Source organism: Episyrphus balteatus, chromosome 1 (assembly GCF_945859705.1).
Source record: "Episyrphus balteatus chromosome 1, idEpiBalt1.1, whole genome shotgun sequence".
NCBI lineage: Eukaryota > Metazoa > Arthropoda > Insecta > Diptera > Syrphidae > Episyrphus > Episyrphus balteatus.
The window spans coordinates 161,770,022-161,790,105 of NC_079134.1; the positions used below are offsets into that span (position 1 = coordinate 161,770,022).

The window sequence follows — 20,084 nt, forward strand, 5'->3', positions numbered from 1 at the left end:
GCTCCAACAAGTACCTATTCAATTTGATTTCTTCTAAGATAGATTTGTAGAAAAAAAATTTCAAAATCGTTGGAACCTTATAAATAATTAAAAAAAAAATTATTCAAAAGTAAAATTGGTATGCAATTTCGTAGAAATCACTAATCAACATTCAAAACTAAAATGTCAAAAAAATTTAATTTCCGGTTTTTGAAAATTTGATTTTTCAAAAAAAAGTGTTCAATTTTTTTTTATCCAAAAACTATTTTTTTCCAAATTTTCTTACTGTTTTATATTTAAACTATATAAATGCTTTTGTATAAAAAATTTCCATGACTGCCCAAAAACTATTTTATAATTTTTTTAAACAAAATTCGTACCGTTTTCGAGAAAATTAAACATTTCCGAAATTGGTATATGACAGGTATCGTTATTTTTGGTAAACAAAATTAGTTCTAAAAACCCCTCTGGAGAGTTTCCAAAAAATGCTTCATACCAACTTTGATGTTAATCGGTAGATCCGTTTAAAAAAAATCTACTGTTAGTATCCTCCAATGGAACAGGGCTATATTAATGTCATGTCTGATTGTTATCTCAACTTTTTTTTGTGAGAATGCATATAGCTTGACTATATAGTATCATGACAAAATAAAAAACATGTAAAAGCTACATTCTTCTAGTTTTAGGATATTAGAACCAAATATTTTATTTCAAATGGTGCAATAGGATCATTGGAACTATCCAAAACCACATTTTCATACATTTGCGATCAAAATAGTCCTTTTTACAGTTTTTTTTTTCAAATAAACTCAAATTCTTGTGAGTTTATTTCAACATTTTATTAATTATTATCGTAATCCAAAAATGGTACGAAAAGATTTTTTTTCAAAATTTAACATTTTGTAAAAACTTTAAATTTTCATTTACAGCTGCAAATTTGAACAAAGCCGTAAATCCAAAGTTCTTGTTCGCATACATAAATCATTTTAAGCAAATAATCGAGGTAGTTTCGTATTGTATTAAAATACTTTGAAATATGTATTAAAATACTTTAAAATAATGTGTAATATGGCCATATTGTATGAACTTGATCCTTACCTACTCTTGCATTATGCGGTTTAAGAAAATAGCAAGTATATGCCACAGTGCATGTGGACAACATTTAAATAATGTGAACTACAACTTTGGCCTAGATGTTATTACAAAAAGCACCCTAATTAAAATTAAATAAACTCTCTATAGTTGAAGAAAAATCTTCTTGTCGTTAATAAAAACAGAAAAACAAAATCCTTTCAAATATACATAGAATCAAACATTCAAAAATAAATGTTCAATTCAAAATATTACAAAAATTAAAAATAAATTCAATTTGAATATTACAGAAACAAAAATAAACAAACACACTTCTAACACAAAACAAAACTAATACAAATACACCAAATATAAATAATATAGTAGTTGTGGTTACTTAGTAACCAAAAGTCCTTTTCAGGGATTTTTCGGCCATCGAATACACAATCCTAAAACGATTGTAGCGCCACTCCTGTAACGATTGTAGCGCCACCCCTCAAACAAAGCGGATGTTTTTTCCGGTGTCACTTCTATATATAATTATTCAATGGTAAAAGTAAGTTTAATTTCTTGAGTCAATTTATTTTCTTAAAATTATGTGTTTTTTCTTTTTAAAAATATCAGTTTGTAAATATTACAAATAAAAGGATATAAACTTACAATCTATTTAAGTTAAGAATGGCTTAAAACTATTACAAAAATAAATATCACACGTAAATGTACAAAAAAGCCATACAAAAATTTGGCACTCACTCTCTCAGTTGAAAGTATACAAAAATTATTCTTATTTTTAACAAACATTTTGTTCTTTAAATCTATCTTGTTCTCCATCCTCTGCATCATTGTTACTAGACTTTCTATGATTCTTCCAAGTTTTATATAAAATTTCTGGTGTCCATAATACTATAACAACAGCTAGAACTAAATTTTGTGAATGTAAACATGTCACATAACTTCCTGTATAATCTCGAACAAAACCAAATAATTGACCAACTGTTATCACCAGCATTCCTTTGGTAATCATACTAAGACCCAATCCCCCAGCTAATTTCTCTGGTCGACAATGACTGGATACTGTCAAGTTGTTATTCACAACAGTTGATGATTTTGTCATTCCAGTGAATGCAGACATAATGATGATAGATGTTAATGAAGTTGATTCTGCTAAAGCTGGAAAAATAATGGAATTTTTAAAATTTGATCTTTGGGAAGGTTAAGTTATAGAGATCTTACCAGCACGACTTATAAGCAAACCAATTGTTCCAAATAGAAAGATATTCCTATATGGAATCTTCAGTTTGTCAGTGATAAATGGCAGAAGAAGACGACAGCAAATATCAGCTCCAGCAACCACAGACATACACATTGCCGTGTCTGAGCGATTGAGACCAATTGAATTTTGAAGGAAATAGGGGAAGAGCATGGTGAAGTTTGTAGTTGAGGTATAAACTAATCCCATGCCAATAATGATGCTCCAAAAAACTGGATCTCTAAGGAGCTCCAAATCCATTGCTTCAACAAGGCGATTGATTATTTTATCGCATAGTTTTTTAGTTTTAGAATCTTGTTTAGAGTTTTCTACAAGTGGCTCATTAGTCTTTACAATTTTTACTTGATTGAGGCTTTTCTCATTTTTGTCTAGAAGCAATTTAACATCCTTGCGGTTGTTAAACTTATTTTGTGGTGGTTTACTAAGTGGCCTAAACATTGCTGCTCCAATCAGCCCATTGAATGTGAATGCAGCTAAAGCCAGTACAGCACTTTGGAAGCCATATTTGTCAAGAAAGATTCTCACAATGTGTGGTATCATCATTTGACCCAAACCAGATCCAGCTAATGATACTCCCACAGCTCGACCACGTTTGGTAGTGAAATATGAGTTAATTGCCATAAATGTTGATGGCGCTATTAAACCTTGACCAAGTCCACACTAAAAATGATAAAACAAAACAAACCTTTAGCATTGTAACAGTGGAAAATTGCACAATATAAGATTTTAAATTATGCTTCTCGCGGAAATTTTAATTAAATTTTTACGAAAACTCATTTATATAAGAATATTAAAATTATAAGAAATATTAAAATTATTTATTTGCCCCAACGTTTGGAGGAACTTTCAATGTTTTAAATATTGTTGTTTGGTCTCGATTGAAAACGCAAGTTGTAGATGATCGTAGTTGTTGGTGCATTTTCTATTGCAGTGGGTAATGACGGGTTTGGTACTTCTTGAATTGAACTTGTATACTCTACTTGTGTGTTCGTTCTTGTTGGTTTAAGATTGTTTATCAGTGGGTTCCATGTTGTTGATAGTTTGAAGCTAGAATAGCGGTTGAAGTTTTTGTGTTTTTTTTTTATTTCTATAGCTTCTCTTACTATCCTGGGGACATAAAGCCTTTCTGCGGCAATCGATTTAGCTTTATCAAACCTAATAAAATGATCATCGTTATAAGCAATGTATTCACATATTGCTGATTTTGTGACTGCATTGTTTTGAATTGCTTTTACTTGTTTATTTAATCTTGTTTTGATCGCTCTTTTGTTTCTCCGATCTACAGCTGCAAGGAACTAAATAAAGTCCTCCAGGATTTTGCAGTTCTTAATAACTGTCGAACTTTGGCTGGTGGTTTATAAATGGTTTTATACCAAATTTGCCTAAAATTCTTGTAATTCCACCCGAAGTCTCCTTAATGTAGGGAAGAAATGCTCGCTTTTCTAATTGGAATGGTGTGTTTTGTGTTTCATTTGATTTGGGCCTTCATGCTTTTTATTTTGAGCTGTAACCAAACTTTTTTAAAGTCATTTCTACATACTCTAATTCCCCTTGTAGGTGATCAAGATCACATATTTTTTGTCCACGGTTTACTAGTGGCAATACTACACAGGTGAAAGTATACAAAAACTTTTTGCTTAACAAACATTTTGTTCTTTAATTATATCTTGTTCGGTTTACTAGTGCCAATACTACACAAGTGAAAGTAGCATGTTTGTGTGAGTGTTTTTCTGTTTACTGTGTGTCCGGTAGAACCATCATGTCTTTTTATTAATTTCACATTCCAAACAATCTTCTTTTTTTTATTGTGAATTTAACCTTTTCATGTATCGAGTTCAGATGATTTAGAAAACTTCCTCTTCCTTTTCTCGGCGCTGTTATGATCTCGATGTCGAGGGGATCATAACTATTCCACGTATCTGCTTCACACAAGTGATCCGCCTGTGGGATTTGCCAGGTTGACCTCAGAAATCAGCAGCAAGCTTCCCGGTTTTGTATTGTTCCATTTCTGAGGCCAACTTAATCCTAGTGTTTTTTCATTTGCTTTAAACAGTTAAACAGGAGTTTTTAGGTCTACCCTTCTTTTTACTTCGTTAGAAAACTACATGAATTTCATTAATAATACAAAAAGTATCATCTAAATATTTTTTCTAAATTGTTGGCTTAGTTGGTTATTTGTCTAACGTAAGTTCCTCAAAATGCTGCATCCATATATGTGCCCATGATTATGAAAGTGGACTAAGTCACTTTTTGCATTGTTTAAAGAAAAACTTTCATAATAATTTTCTTATAACGATTTTATTATGTTTCTTTTATGAAATCACTAGAGGAGCAATAAAGAAGTTTATTTACTGCAATTTCGCTTTCAAATATACTTTACCCCTTAAATAATAATTATTTTAAGGCTAGATTTGAGGCCAATTTTAGGAGTGACTTAGTCCACTTTCATAATTAAGGGCACATATAAGCTACTAACGGGGTTATAGGAGCCCACCTATCAATTTGCAGGTAGTATTTTTCATTATAAAGAAAATAACCGGATATTACACACAAATCGATCTTTTCTAGCAGTTTGGTGTCATTTTGGGAACTTGGTAGTTTTGTTTTTATTACATCTAGACACTCTTTGATCGGGGCGTTTGTAAATAAAGACGTAACATCAAAACTCACCATGATTTCATCTTCTTTAATTTCGAAATCTTTAACTATCATTCGTACAAATTCTTCTGAGTTCTTTACCGATGAGATGGAGTTCGTCAACAATGATTTGAGTTTTATAGTTAATTTTTTAGCTAAAAGGTATGTCGATGAATCTATTTGGCTGACGATAGGTCTTAATGGAATATACTTTAGGTAGGCCATATAATTTGGTGATGGTTGAGGGCACGAAATTATGATGTTGGTACTAGGTAAGGCCGATTTATTTTGGTTTACTGTCTGCCAAACTTTCCTTAATACTCTCAAAGTCGGATCATATGAAGAAATAATTTGAATATTTCTAATAAATACGCGGTGAGTTTTCGTAAAATTTAATAAAAAATTAAAATAATTGCAAAATACTTACAAATAAACTATATCCAACAATAAATTGCCAGACTTGTGTGGAAAATGCCGAAAAAACTAGCCCCGATGTTGTGAATAGACATCCAATTGTTGCCACAATCCGAGGTGAATAATTCTTTATGGCAGGACCAATAAGTAATCCTGATAGATTCAATGTCAGGCTGTGTAGATTTGTTATTAGAGATGCTGTTGATGTCTCTTGTTTCATGACCAAGAGTTGACCACCGAAAAGAAGGCCAAAAACTGATGGAATTGATTGATTTGTCATCTAGAAAAAGATGAAACAAGTTTTTGTTCTTAATTTCTGATAGTTATTTATAGTTATTCAAGGACTTACATTAATAAATGCAACCGCAGCAACCACAATCCATCCCCAGCCACCATTTGGAACCGGAGTCTTTGTTATATTTTCCATTTTTTATAATTTGAATTAAACGAAGTTGTTTTGTATAGAAATTGGCCTATTTTTTATCATTCAGAAATTCTGCAATAGAAATATAATTTATTAGCTATTTAATTTTTTTATTAATTAAATGCAAATAGGCCGAGAAGAAGAAGATAAATTGTTATTGTTTTATCTTGATTTGCTTTTTACGTTGTTCGTTTTTGTGGTTGACAATAAATTTTTTTTGGAGAAATGTAGATATGAACTCTCCAAACATGTGTAAACAACATTTTAGTGTGACCATTCTTACATATGTATGTCTGGTTTGGTTTTTTTTTTTTTACAAAAATATGAAATCTTTTAAAATTGTTTAACAAAGAGTGGAGATTGAATCTCCTCACAGAAAGAAAAATTTTGGATTGTAATCAGTTCATCTCTTTTTTTTATTTTGAGAAAAGTGAGATAGAATTGTGCTAGGGTACCTACACTTCTCTGTGCAACATCTTTTGTGTGAAGAAAAAGTACAAAAGTGAACATTTTCAAACTGATTTTGCGATAATTTTCCGAAATGCAAAATTTCTGCTAGAAAAACTGTATACTTAACTTCAGGCTTAAGATAATTTTATTTTAGTCTGTCTCTATATTTCCTATGTATGGAGCGTGATTGAATTTTGCACAGGTACAGTCAAATATCATCTTCAATTTGAGCAGCAAAATTGTAATAATTTTTAGGGAACTCCTATCCAGTTTTTTAACTAGGTTTTAACTAGAGACAAATTTCTGATGTCAAATCGTATAGGAAATTATTTAATTTAATATTTGAACTGAGCTAATTTGCTCATTTGGGCTGTAGTGAAAATAGGCTATAACAAAACTGAGGAGGAATCGGCTAATGCGATAGTCGATAATTAATTATCGAAATCGAAGATTTATGGAGCAAAATTCGCGCTTTTTGACTATCGACTATCGCGTTATATGTAGCTTTGTTATTTCGAATGTCAAATTCTATAGAAATAAATTGAATTTGAAATTTAAACTGACCTCATTTGCGAAATTATCTTATTTGGGCTCTAGTGAAAAAAGGCTATTAGCCGATTCCACCCCTGATTTACTATTATGAATGCTATTAGTCAATCTCATTGAAATTTCATTTAAAAAAGTAAATTTTCATACCCCAACGCTGCGAAAGAAGTATGTATATTGTGTAACTTAAAAAATACTTCCGCTAGGGATACAAACACAAACAATTGAAATTTATACGCTTTAGACTTCTGAAGGACAAAATTTAGAGTTCAAGTTTCAAGAAAGTACTGGTTGAATAGAAATAAGCATTTAAAAACACACAAAGACAAAATTTCCAAAAGCTATCACAAGCGAACCATCCTCCTCCCCCCAGTAGAGGGATAAAGTCCAAAAAGTTATTTTTCAAAAATCCAGCCATCTTATTATGGCAATTAAAATAAAAAAGCACTATCATCTATACCCCCAAAGACATTATTTTTTTTTTCAAAATAAAAAAAAGTCCCATATGGCTCAAGAAATCAATTTATTTTGTTTATTATTATTTTTTTAATTTAAAAATAACATTAAAAAAATCACGGTTTATGCTGATAAAAATGTTAAACCGGTCATCTAAGTAGTTTAAACTAGTATTCAGATGGACTTTTATAATTAATTGAACCCTTGTTGTTTCACACAGACAAAAGTCTGACCTTATTTGCTGATAATAAATCAGCAACACATTAGGTTCTGATTTAAAATATACAATTTTACATATGTGTACATATATTTTTAATAAGTGAGATATTTTTTTTACAACTCACGCAGCCACCAAGAAAACATGTTATAAATCGGTTTTGACCAGTTTAAGAAATTGTTGTTTTGTCTGGAAGTAGGTTAACTGAGAAGCAACTTCGGGTCAATGAGAATGTTAAATTTTATTGAATAAAGCAGATTTTTCTATTGTTTTTGAAAAGATAAAAATACAAAAATGAGGAAGCATAATTAGAGACATTAAACATAAGTAATTTTATGATAAAAAAGATATCTGATAAATTAAGATCATCTACATGATAAATTATTAAGTCCTTAGAAACACTTTAAAACTGTGTTTTTTTTAATAAAAAATAGAACAAACAAAAATAAATGAAGAGATTGTTATAAAAATAATTTAAGTTAAAAAAAAATATAGATTTATTTTCTTATCGGTCAAAAATAACTTAAAAGATTAGTTCTGATTCACGATGGGGGCCTTTTTTGTGTGTCAAATACAAAGTAAAAAGTACATGGCAACAGTTGTTTTAGTTAACTTCCGATTGGTAAACTGAATTAAGTTAAGCTTTTGATCACCATATTGAAATTCCTTTAAAATTCATCTAGCAAAAATGTAATCCCAGTGCCACAATTAACTCTAAGCTTTCGCGAACCATTCCTGTTCCGAATTTTTTTTTAACGGGGGCTTGCTGCAAAACATTTTTGCAGAAAAAACGCATAACTTTGTCTTTATAAACGTCGTCTACATACAGAAAAATGAGGGCACAGTCGACGGAAAATTTATTTGTTGACTTCGATTTTTTTTTAATATCGATAGATAAGTACTTTGAAGTTAATTAATATTTTAACGTTCATCCCAAAGTGGCTCTCGAAAGTATCAAGGCGAAAATCTTATCAATATTTTTCTCTAAATAGAAATTTTTGGCACGACTTGAAACGGATAAGCTTTTTTTTAATTATTTAAATTTTTTCCTTTGTATTAAAGCGTCATAATGGTAGATTGAATTATTTAACTTAACTACACATTTTTACATTTACATTTTAATATAATCTGAAGATAAATCTTCGAGACTAGACACAGTGGAGATTCGGAAAATAAGTCCATTTTGCTGATACAGCACAAGACATTAATACACATCGGACATGAACACAAGGATAGGTTCACGACATTCACCACACCTCGCAGCTTGTAGGCAAACGTCAGTTGACCGCCGAGTTTCCTTGGTATTTTTTGTTTATGGGTGGAACCTTTGGTTCTGAAACCTACTGTAAATAAGGTCTTTGTTATAAATTTTTGAATACAGTATACATTAGGGCGTTCGTTATTTAGGTTTTTTTTCAAGAATCAAGTTTCTAAGTGGAAAAATTGTTTCTAAATAATAAAAAAAACTAAGGGTTAAGTTAGGTAATGCACGTTTTTTTGTGTTTATTAGAGCAAGCATGTTTTATTAAAACAAGCATATGAGTAGCACGAAAAATAAAATAAAACCAAAACAAACATGCGTGTCCTCACTAAACCTAGAAGAAGTCCTAGAAGATAAGAACCTCATCAACAAAATTTACTTTAAGGCTTTATCTAAAAATGTCTTCATAAGTCAACATATACCTATTTCACATGACTACAAACTTTAACCCTCTTGGGGCGTCATCAAGCGTCAAAATAAAAATCTGAAAAATTATGCGATTTTTTTATTATTTACAAACAGTTTTTACACTCAGGAGCTTGATTCAAAAGTAACGAAAGCCCTGTATACAAATAAATCACTTTCTATTTTAAGGTTAAATATAACCCATTAAGTTTTCACACGATCAAATTTCACTTACAAAATATATATAAAAAAAATTATCCGTTTATTTCTTTTCCTTAAAAAATTCCAGATTTACCTAAATTGCCATCCAAAGTTTTTCGGACTGGCAATACTGGTACTGTGTTAGGCCTTATGTCCCATTGAATCGAGCCGGTTTTTTAGGAATTGGTCAACTATAACGCAGTGACGCCAGAGGCTTGACAAAACTATTTTACAATTATGAAAAAGAACTAGATACCTAGTTAATCCTTTTCAATCTGAACAAAAGCCGCTGCCAAAAAAGAAGTATAACTTCAAAAATTGTGAAGAATTTATGCGACGAGAGAAGTTTTCACTCATTCAAATGGAGAAATTCCCTCACGTGCAAATGCTATTATAGAAGTAACCAATAGTGTACTAATTTAAAAATTTATATTCATATCTTTATTTATGTCGCAAGGCACTTTCCACCAATTTGATTGCACGTTCAAATTTTTACATGAATACCCTTATTATTAATGTTTTTTCAAACACACAAACTAGCCGTTGAACTTGCATGACATATTTCTAGCATAAGAGTAGTCCAAGAAAATATTGCAAGAAGCTTTGGGAAGCAAATTTATAAAAGGCACAATTCTGTACTTTTCAGTATGAAAAAGATTCATTCAATATACTCAATAAGTCATTTAAAAACAAATAAACAATTTTATTCATTCATTGTTTTAACTTATCACGCTTATAGATGTGCTGTTTAACTAATGTAAGCAATTTTCTGCAGATCATTTACTGCCTATTTATTGCACTAACTATACTTGACAACAAACACAAACAAAATTTTGAATTATAAAGATAAAAATGATAAGATACAAAATATAAATAAAATAGATAAAAAAAAACTTAAAATAAACAAATGCAAACAAACAAATTATGATCTTACCTCTGATAAATCAGATTTAATTCAATAAATTATTACACCACTTTAAAAAGAAATTAATAATATTTAAGCTCTAAGTATTATTTTTATTTTTTGTATACAATACAATGTAGAAGAGTTTAAATCTGCACTTCACTTTTGTTTATTTTATTAAAACAAAATCTTTTTTTAAATAATTTTATTAAATCTACTATAACTCGCAGTATTACACGCAGTAATCACATTAAATAGCCAGACAACCAGCACACAAAAAATTGTGATCACTCACTTGCCGTAATCAAAACAATTCTGAAATAATTTTGATAAAGTCATTGAATTTTATTAAACAAAAATGTGCAAATCTGCCGCGCAACGATGAAGCTCGCTCTCCGCTTGTTTTTATAGATGACTGATGTGTATGAACAAATTTCATTTGGTATTTGTAGTCAGTCTCACCAGTCACATAGACGAGATAGATAAAGCTTATAACTTTATGGTCAACAAAGAAATATATATTTCATTTTTTGATTAAATTTTGAATTAATTCATTATGAGAATGACGATAAACCCTATAATATGATTTTGATCAACCCTTGAAAGTGATCTTCTTCTAGATTATTATCAGCTAATTTGTTTTTTAAAAGAACTCTATGCCACGAGATTTATAAGTGTTTTGTATCTATGCATTAACCTAGATACTTCAGTTAAAAAAGAGATATAATTTCGTCGGTACAAAGGTAAGAGTCACAGAGTTCTACTTTTTGAACCTACGTAGGTAGAATTTGTTTTGACTTTCATGATTAAGTTTTTGAGGTTTTTAAAGATTCATTTTCTCTTTTAAAGATACCAAAATTGATAAAGTTAATTTTTCTAGAATTCTCTATCAAAATAAAAGATAAATAAAGGGAAAAAAGGGATACTTTAGAATGGAGTAAGTTTGAAAACTTTAGATATTTTTTAGCAACGTTTTCTTTTTTTAACGATTAATTCAAATTTTCAGCTGCCATTTCCCTCTATGGAGGCAAGGGAGGTATAACCACGACCCTTACTTTTTTTTTTGGAAAGTTCTAAGGTTTTTGTCTTAAAACCTTCTTTTCAATTTTCGTTTGCTACACTAACGACCAATTTCATAAAGCCCTTTTAAATATTTCAGGCTTTTATACCCTGAAAAGACGTTTGTTGCATACAAAAATTTTCATTAAAAAGTTTAAAACACTGATAAAAATGTTTATGAAAACAGCCATTAGGCCGATATTTTTCAGGCTAATAATTTAAGAACTTTCGTAAGTTAAAATTCGGAGTTTTTCGGAGTCATAACTAAAGAGTGATCGAGACGTCTCATAAGTTTTATGAATAGTGTAGCGAATATTTTTGTGTGAGAAACAACTGGCGCCCAATTCCGCAAGAGTGAGTTTTTCTCCATGAGTTTTTCTGTGCCTTGTTCGCAAGGCAATTTACACTTTTTTTCGTTTACACAGAAGAACTCACTCTTTCAGAATTTTGGCCCTAGTTACCCATCTTTACCCTATAAAATAAACGTATAGGCCACTTAAATTTCAACTTTCAAGTGTCCGGCCTTAGTTAATTAAGATAAAGAGTTCCAAAAAATAGGTAAACAACGATTAAATTAAGTAGATTTCTATAAATATACATTTTTTCTTAGCAAATAATAATAAAAAAATTTAATAAATAACATAAATATTTTTTTGAAAGAAATGACTGACCTTCCTGATTGTCAATATATTCTTTTGAAGTATGTACCTACGTAGCATTTTATCTTTATACCTATAATAAATTAAATGTCTACTTAATTGAATAAATGTAATTTAAGCTGATTTGTTTCTTATTAAAAGCTTAAACAAACAATGCAACAACATCTGGTGACTAATTAATTGTTATCCTCCCCTGCGCCATATTTCTGAACAGTTCAACGATTTATATTAAGCATATATGGGTTACACGGTTTATCTAGATTTTCCAAATTAGACTTGCCCTCTGTTATAGAAATTTAACCATCGCCAAATCATTTGAATGTTTAATAAAAAAAAAACATATTTCCATATTAAGATGAAATACATTAAAATAAATAGCTTAGGCTATCCTAGAGACAAATTTTGTATTAGTTATGTATATGATATGTACGTGAACTTTTGATACACCTAAACACATTTTCGCAAAATTTTAAACGATTTAGTAAAACGCTAAACCAATTTAGTAATTTACTAAGTTAAAAGTCAGTCTTCTTTTGACTTAGTAATAAATTACTAAATTTTCTGCTATTAAATTCACTTTGCATTAGTTACAATACAGACCTACAAAATTCACTTGAAAGTCAAGTGAAGTTTTTTGGTAAAAAAGTCGTATATTCGTCAATATGCACCTTTTTAGGGTCAAACTTTGCAAAATTCTGACTCCCATACAAATTTTAGTAAGTTTAATAAAAATAAAACCACGGAGACATTGTTTATAATCAATTATCTTCAGTAACGGTGTTTTTTTCATTAAGTTGATCAGAAATATGGGGGAAGAATTGTTTAGGGGAAATATTGCGAAAGTCAATATGAGACTGATTGTGTTACTGATCGATTGAGATTTTTGACCTCTTTCAAAGGGATTTTTAGTATTTATATTGGGATTTTTTCACAATCACATATACATCAATGGTGTTTATTAATAAACAATAAACCATACTTAGTACCGTTGACACCGGGAAAAAATCCACCATAAATGAGAAATAGCACAGTACACATAATAAGGTAATATATTCCGAACGTTGTCAAAATTTGTTTGTCAAAAATGGGCACAAATCTGTCCGGTCGGCCTTTAATTTTTATATTTCAATCGCAGTAAACAGGAAATTTGTTTTTGTTTCAATTTATAAAATGTCATTTAAAAACATTTTAAATTGAAAAATAAGCAAATTTTCTTCGTGTTTCGCCGCGGAAAATAGTCAAAAATTGTTAAAAAATTAGTGGTGTGCGTGGTTTTTCAGTTTTTGTGCGTTTTCGTCGGTAATTTTAAACAATTAAGAATTACGGAAGCTGACATTGGACGCCAATTTGTCATGTTTTGACAATTTGGCGGCCAATGTCAGTTCGGAAGATATTACCTTTTTATGTGTACTGTGAGAAATAGTACTTTTTGGCTACTAAGGCCGTGTGTGAATTGCGTTAAATAGTTGACACCGTGTAAAATTTTTGACACTATTGGGGTGAATAAAAAAATTTCAAATTGTTTAATATTTTTCTCTGCCTCTTTTCTGCCATGAAACTCCTTATTAATAAAAAAACAAAAAACCATCTGCAAAAAAAAATTAACTCAAATTTAACCAGGTCCCAGACCCCAATAAATTTTGAACAGCTGAAAATATTTTATTCACCTCAATAGTGTCAAAAATTTTACACGGTGTTAACTATTTAACGCAATTCCCACACACAGTACACATAAAAAGGTAATATATTCCGAACTGACATTGGTCGCCAGATTGTCAAAACATGACACTTTGGCGACCAATGTCAGCTACCGAATTCTTAATTGTTTAAAATACCGACGAAAAACGCACAAAAACCGATAAACCACGCATACCACTAATTTTTAAACAATTATTTACCATTTTCCGCGATGAAACACGAAGAAAATTTGTTATTTTTCAATTTATAATATTTTTAAATGACATTTTATAAATTAAAACAAAAACAAATTTCCTGTTTACTGCGATTGAAATATAAAAATTAAAGGGCGACCTGACAGATTGGTGCCCATTTTTGACAAACAAATTTTGACAACGTTCGGAATATATTACCTTATTATGTGTACTGTGATTCACACATGGCCTAAGTAATAAAAAGTACCTTTTATATTTTGTTTGTTTTTATTGATTTTGTTTTGTGTTAAGTTTGTATTTGTTTATTTTTTGTAATTTGTATTTTCAAAATAAGTTGAATTTACGAGGATGAAGAAATATCTAAAAAATTTTGATTCTATTGAAAGATAAGATAAGAGTGTATTAGTATTTGGATCAAAGTTGTAATTCGCATTATTTGCATGTTATCCACATGCACTGTGGCGTATACTTGCTTTATTTAAGTTTTTTTTTTTTAGAGAAAAAGGTTGATTAAGCTAGAATATTTAAGTTTATTCAATCTGGGCCATATGACACATTAAATTAAAGTATTTTATAATCCAACCACATTTAAAAAAGGTTTATAATTCTTTTTTATGAAAAGATGAATATTTTTTGGGGAGGAATGAGCGAAATTAGAAAAATGAAAAAATATTCGTATTTTCCAAAATAAGCGTTCATCTCCTTCAGTTGAAAATGAGACATACTAAAAGAATGCAGTTCCTTACCTTTTTTTTTTACTGTTTGTGCTCAAACTTAGATTATTTCAAAAATGTAAAAAAAAATTTGTATGCGTTTTTAAGAAATTTGCATGATGACAAATAATGTCACACTATGCGTGACAAAACATAACTTTAAAAAGATATTTTTTTTTAGCCTAGTTCAATTTCAAAGAATTATTTCATATAAACATCGGTTGAGAATCAACTGAGAAATAATATGGGGACTTTTCACGAGTCGATTTTAGCCCTACAATATGTCGGTCGACTAGGATTTTTCTATGGGGATTGTCACTTTAGTCGCCTGCGACTTACGTTCACACGAGTCAAAAAGCTTCGCCGCACGGCAAAAATCGACTCGTGAAAAGTCCCCAATACGCACGAATGGGTCGTGCCCGACTAACAAATTTGCTTCTATAAAGCTTTACAGGTGTTAATAAAGCTCCTATAAAGCTTTATAGAAGTGATATTGTTTGTTGGGTGCTCTTGTAGTAAAAAAAAAAACTTTATATTATTTAATATGTTAAATTAGGTAGAAATTCTTTTTTTCAACCTCGAAACTTTATTTTTAATACAATCCCAATACATGCCCTATAAATCAAGTAAAAATAGGTAAAACCACTAAAATCGGTTGAAAATTGATGGTGCTAGAATTTTGCAATGACTGAAATTCGAAAAGAATAATTTTCCCCGCTATATCTAGATTTTAGTTATATAGAGAAATTTTTGTACGAACCATTTCGTAATCAGTCGGACAAGCCTTTTAGATCGTAAGTGAATTGAGTTAAGTATTAGCCGAGGATACATTTTTGACACTATTTAGGTGAAAAGATAAATGTTAAGATGGCAAAAATTTAGCCTGTTCTTTAGCTGTGCGAATTGGAATACATTTTTTGCTAAATAATTTGTTTAAGGCCACAGGAATTGCGTTTAAATGTTGGCTAAAATTTGAGGTTTGGTTAAATTTTGACACTAGCGTGGTGAATAAAATGGGTTAGTATTTATCTAGCTGCGGAGCAGTTTAAAGTTTGACACTAGTGGCTAAAATTTGATTTGAAATAGAAAATGTATTTTGTTGGCTGCTGGTGAACTATGAATTAGTGTTCGAAGACTGAATAAAATATCTCTTTTTTAGAAAATTATCGATAAAAATAAAAAAAGTATGTGAAATTGAGAATTTCATACATTTTCATACTAAAATATTTAACTTTATATTTTTTCAGCTGGGTTTAAAAAAAAATTAATTGAATATAATATCTATTTTTGAGGGTAAATTTTATCTTGAGGGAATTTAAATCAAAGTAGTGCAAAAAAAATCCCATTTAACACAATTCGCACAGCAAAAAAATAAATTTGGTACCTTTTTTAACCAAACGTCAAAACAACAATAATAACAATAGTTTTTAATGAGTAGGGGTATTCACGATCCGATGCAACTGGTCTAGTATCATTGCAAAAGTGCAAAAGTGTAAAATCTTGCAACACTACAACAACAAAATATATGGATTGAAATTTTACAATGGTCTTGCACTTTTGCTATACCCTAACCCTATTGCAAAATAAAAATACAATGGTGTAAAATTTTTTTGACAGATGGCAGCTCGCCGTCGCGTGTCGCCCATGATGAACAGTTTATCTTTTTTATTCTTATTCTTTTTTATTTTGTTTCTTTTGATGTAATTTGTGAAAATAAATTAACCCGAACACAACAAAGAATGAAATTATAAAAAAATTTAAAAAAAAGAAGAAGCATCGGTGGAAAGACAACTCCGTAAAAGAAAAGAGTGAAGCCGATATAAATCATATCATGGATTCCATTCAATATTTACTATAGATAAGAAGAGGTGCGTTCACGATCTATTGTAAAAAAATAAAATTTTACACTTTTACTAGGCCTGTTGCACCAGATCGTGAATACCCCTAGTGATTAAAACATTCTACCACTATCTAATCTGTTTTAATTTCTTTTAGCTAAAACAAATTTCTGTTTCCACTTATCCATTCGTTAGTTTTAAGAAGTAACGAGTAGCTGACCGAAATCATTCAGCGAACCATTTACTTCACACACACCCTTTATACTCACCTTTCACCACACATTTATCGATAAAAATTTTTTTGACACAATAAATTCACCATTCCAATCAGATCCAACTTCACACAATCAGAGTAGAAAGAAAACTAGAAAAATCAAAACGCGAGAAATAAACATGGCGTACGTTTGATTCGATTCGATTCGCTCTTCTCTGTTTTTGTGCGTGAAAAAAAATAGAAAATCCTTTCTCAAGAAAAAAAAAAAGTTCCACCCCAAAATTGTATTTCAATATACCCTCAAATTTCTTAATAAATATAATAAATCTATAAGTGGAACATTAAAGTGTTGAAAAAAAAGGTGTAAAAAAAGCAAAGAAAAAAGTAGAAAAAAAAATGGGCACAAAAGAGCCACCAAATGATTTGGCCAACAACAGCCGCCGCGCCGCAATGCCCACCACCGCCACCACCGACACCATTTCAACTTCAACCTCAACCATTCCCAATAACGACGACGTCAGATCCAATTCAGCCGGCGGTAGTAGTAAATTGTGTAGTAGTAAATCGGCGGCGGTGGAAAATCTGAAAATCAATGCCGTCATTGTCGACGACGTCGCGGAAGACGACGACAATTCAATCGCCCAAAATAATATTCACAAAAAAGATACAGAAACAGAAGAAACAAAAGTGTGCCAATCTCTGCCACAGTCTCAACCACAATCACAACAACAACAGAATGTTAATAAATCGCTTAGTCTAACAACGGCTGCGGGAAAAAAGATTCGTCGTGCATTTTCAATGCCTCGTAATCCGTTTCGATGGTCGCGAAAATTCAAGACCAATAATAACAACAATTTACCATCATCATCGTCATCGGGAACGACGACGGGAGCGGGCAGCGGTAGGAATAGTTTAGGTTCTAATAGTGGCGTTGCCACTGCCACCGCCATTGACGGCAACACTAACGATATCGACCGCAAGCGACTAGGAGCCAACAAGAGCAAAACGTTAGATGGACGTGGTAATGGCGGTTGTGGCAATGTTGGAGGAGTCGGAAGCGGAGCAACACTCCCTCCACCCACAACATTAACAACATCAGCCGAATCAAATCAAAACAAAAACAGCGGAAACAATTCACAGCAGCGAGTTTTTAGGCGATCTTCGTTTCGAAAGTTTTTAAATCGTATTGCTCAGCATGTTTCCTCGGTGGGAAGCATTGGGGTAAGTAAAGAGTTCTTTTTTCTTGTTGTTCTTGTTGTAGATCTTTAGACAAAACTGGGAAGATGTTTTTTTTTTGTTATGTGAGTGATTGGAGTGTCATGGTGAGGGGAATGATGTGTGTGCTCCTTCTTGAGAGATTTCTGTAAATATTATTGTCGAAGTTGAAGAAAAAGAAGAAGAGATTATGTAATTTGGGAGAGGTGATGTTTTGTGACCTATAATGTGGTAAAGAGTTTTTGTTTATTTGGAAATTGGTATAAATGAGTGCCTGTTTCCGAAGAAAAAAAGAATTTACTAAACCCCATGATGACTTGTACAATAAATCAAACACAAGAAGTGCGCAAGAGACCAAGGAACATTCAATTTTTTTTACAATTTTAGGTTCAGACTGAGCAAGTTAAGGCAACAATCTTGTATACAAAGTACCTAACACTCCAATATTTTGACGGGATAAAAATCTCCAAAAGTTGACAGTAGAATCTAAGTCCAGTTGGAGCTGGTTTATAATAGAAACTAATGCCTCAGTTAGAATAGCATCAAGAGCCCACGACTTTATGACCCACTTATGGATGGGAAGGGGCCATTTTGATACCATAAATCTAATTTTACCGCCAGCAGTAGCAAAAGAAATTATTCTTTTACTAGCGAAATCTCTAATCATCGATCACGAATCCTTTGAATTAGAGTTGGGCACTTTAGTTCATTCGAGTGATCGATCACTTTAGTTCAAATCACGCTAATGAACTAGTTCTGAACTAGTTCATTTTAGTTCAATTTATTTTAATCACTCCGGTTTTGTTAGAATTAAAAACAAAATTAGTTTGTACAAACTGTATCCAAATTTATGTAAAGTTGACGCATTCTACATAATAAAAGAAATACAACCTTAAAATAACAGATATGTTAATCTTAATTTCGTTCAAAAGTCTAGAAGAAGTACGTTTTGCTTTCATTAAATGGAAATCGCATAGCAATGCAAGGACCAAGATGCGCTACTTGTTTTTTGTTCTTGCTCAGAAATAAGAGTAAGGGGTGCTTGAAGAAGCGACCTTTTGTTTTACATCTAAATCTTGAGGTAGAGCAGAAGAACTGATTTCGCTCAACAAAGAATTTGATACAATTTCATATGCACTTTGGTTTCTGCACCCCTTCTTTAAACGTCTGTCGGGTTAAAAGGGCGCTGTCGTCGTATAAAACAAGGAGACAAGGACCAAATTTGAAAATTCCCTATACAGATGGGACTTCCTTTCACCCAAAAAATATATAAAAAAAAAAATGATAATGTAAGGTGAGTGCAAGCTATTTTGTAATGTCTATTACGACAGCTTAATTCTGTTTAGTTTGTTGAAACAAATCTTTTTCGCTATTCGCGAACTAAATTGAACTAAGTTCACTAGTTCACCAAGATGAACTAGTTCATTGAACTAGTTCGTTCGCGAACTACACAAGCCTACTTTGAATAGAAATATATTTTGTTGTTGTTTTTTAAGTTTATATTGTATTAAGTTTTCGTTTCCTAATTTTTGTCATAATTTATTATTATAAGAATGTCCCTTGAATTTAAAACATTTAATTTTTAACGAGAATAAATATTATAAATTTGGATTTGTTCTAAACTTGCACTTGGAATTCAATCTACACTAAATACTTTCCAATAGACAATCCTATTTACAAAAAAAAGGATAAATATGAGCTATAGAAACAAAAGGTTTATAAATCTAAGGATGCTAAGCTAGTGAAAATATTAAACACGTCTAGGAATTGCTTGGAGATTTTTTTTGAAAACAAAATTTATAGCCGCATTAAGCAGAGGAGATCTTCAATTATGAAAATTCATCAAAGGTTTTACTAAGAAAACGGTTTCTTGTTTTTGCAAGACCTAGGCAGGTTGTAAATAAATGTTACCTAAAAGCCTGCAAATTAATGGTAATCTGACGGTGGCCTTACCAAAATGCAGAGTCGAATAACATTAGCTTGAAAAGCTTTTGTAACATCCGAATAAAAACTGCAATATGTTGGAATATGCGCTCAGTTCTTGTTGAAGAGCTAAGCCTACCTACACCTCTATCATCCAGAGAACCTTATTAAGGGCTCCTGAGTGCCATATCCTTCCCCAAGTGATTTATTTTGACAACCATAGCAACTGGGATGTTCCCAAATACCTTTCCTCAATGTATTTTACGTGCCAACCCAAACTGGTTCCAGGACTTCACGAACCCTACTTACACTGTATAATAGATAAAAAGCTATTGA

The 20,084-nt window shown here is 31.1% G+C and overlaps 2 protein-coding genes across 3 annotated transcripts in view; one reads left to right on the top strand and one right to left on the bottom strand.

Annotated features, from left to right (window-relative positions):
• Positions 1-1,825: 1,825 nt before the first annotated feature.
• Positions 1,826-10,653, bottom strand: LOC129906097 (monocarboxylate transporter 12). The gene is made up of 5 exons (XM_055981733.1): positions 10,266-10,653; positions 5,721-5,867; positions 5,385-5,651; positions 2,284-2,980; positions 1,826-2,220 (listed from the first exon to the last, which is right to left on the bottom strand). The coding sequence occupies exons 2-5, from the start codon at positions 5,796-5,798 to the stop codon at positions 1,841-1,843; spliced, it is 1,422 nt and encodes a 473-aa protein (XP_055837708.1). The 5' UTR covers positions 5,799-5,867; positions 10,266-10,653; the 3' UTR covers positions 1,826-1,840.
• A 6,091-nt stretch (positions 10,654-16,744) lies between these two features.
• Positions 16,745-20,084, top strand: part of LOC129913477 (ubiquitin carboxyl-terminal hydrolase 43) — a 39,602-nt gene continuing 36,262 nt past the window's right edge. For both annotated transcript variants that reach the window (XM_055992178.1, XM_055992186.1), the window contains exon 1: positions 16,745-17,831. In XM_055992178.1, the coding sequence (XP_055848153.1) occupies positions 17,007-17,831 (825 nt within the window). In that variant the 5' untranslated portion in view covers positions 16,745-17,006. The remainder of the gene's footprint in view (positions 17,832-20,084) is intronic.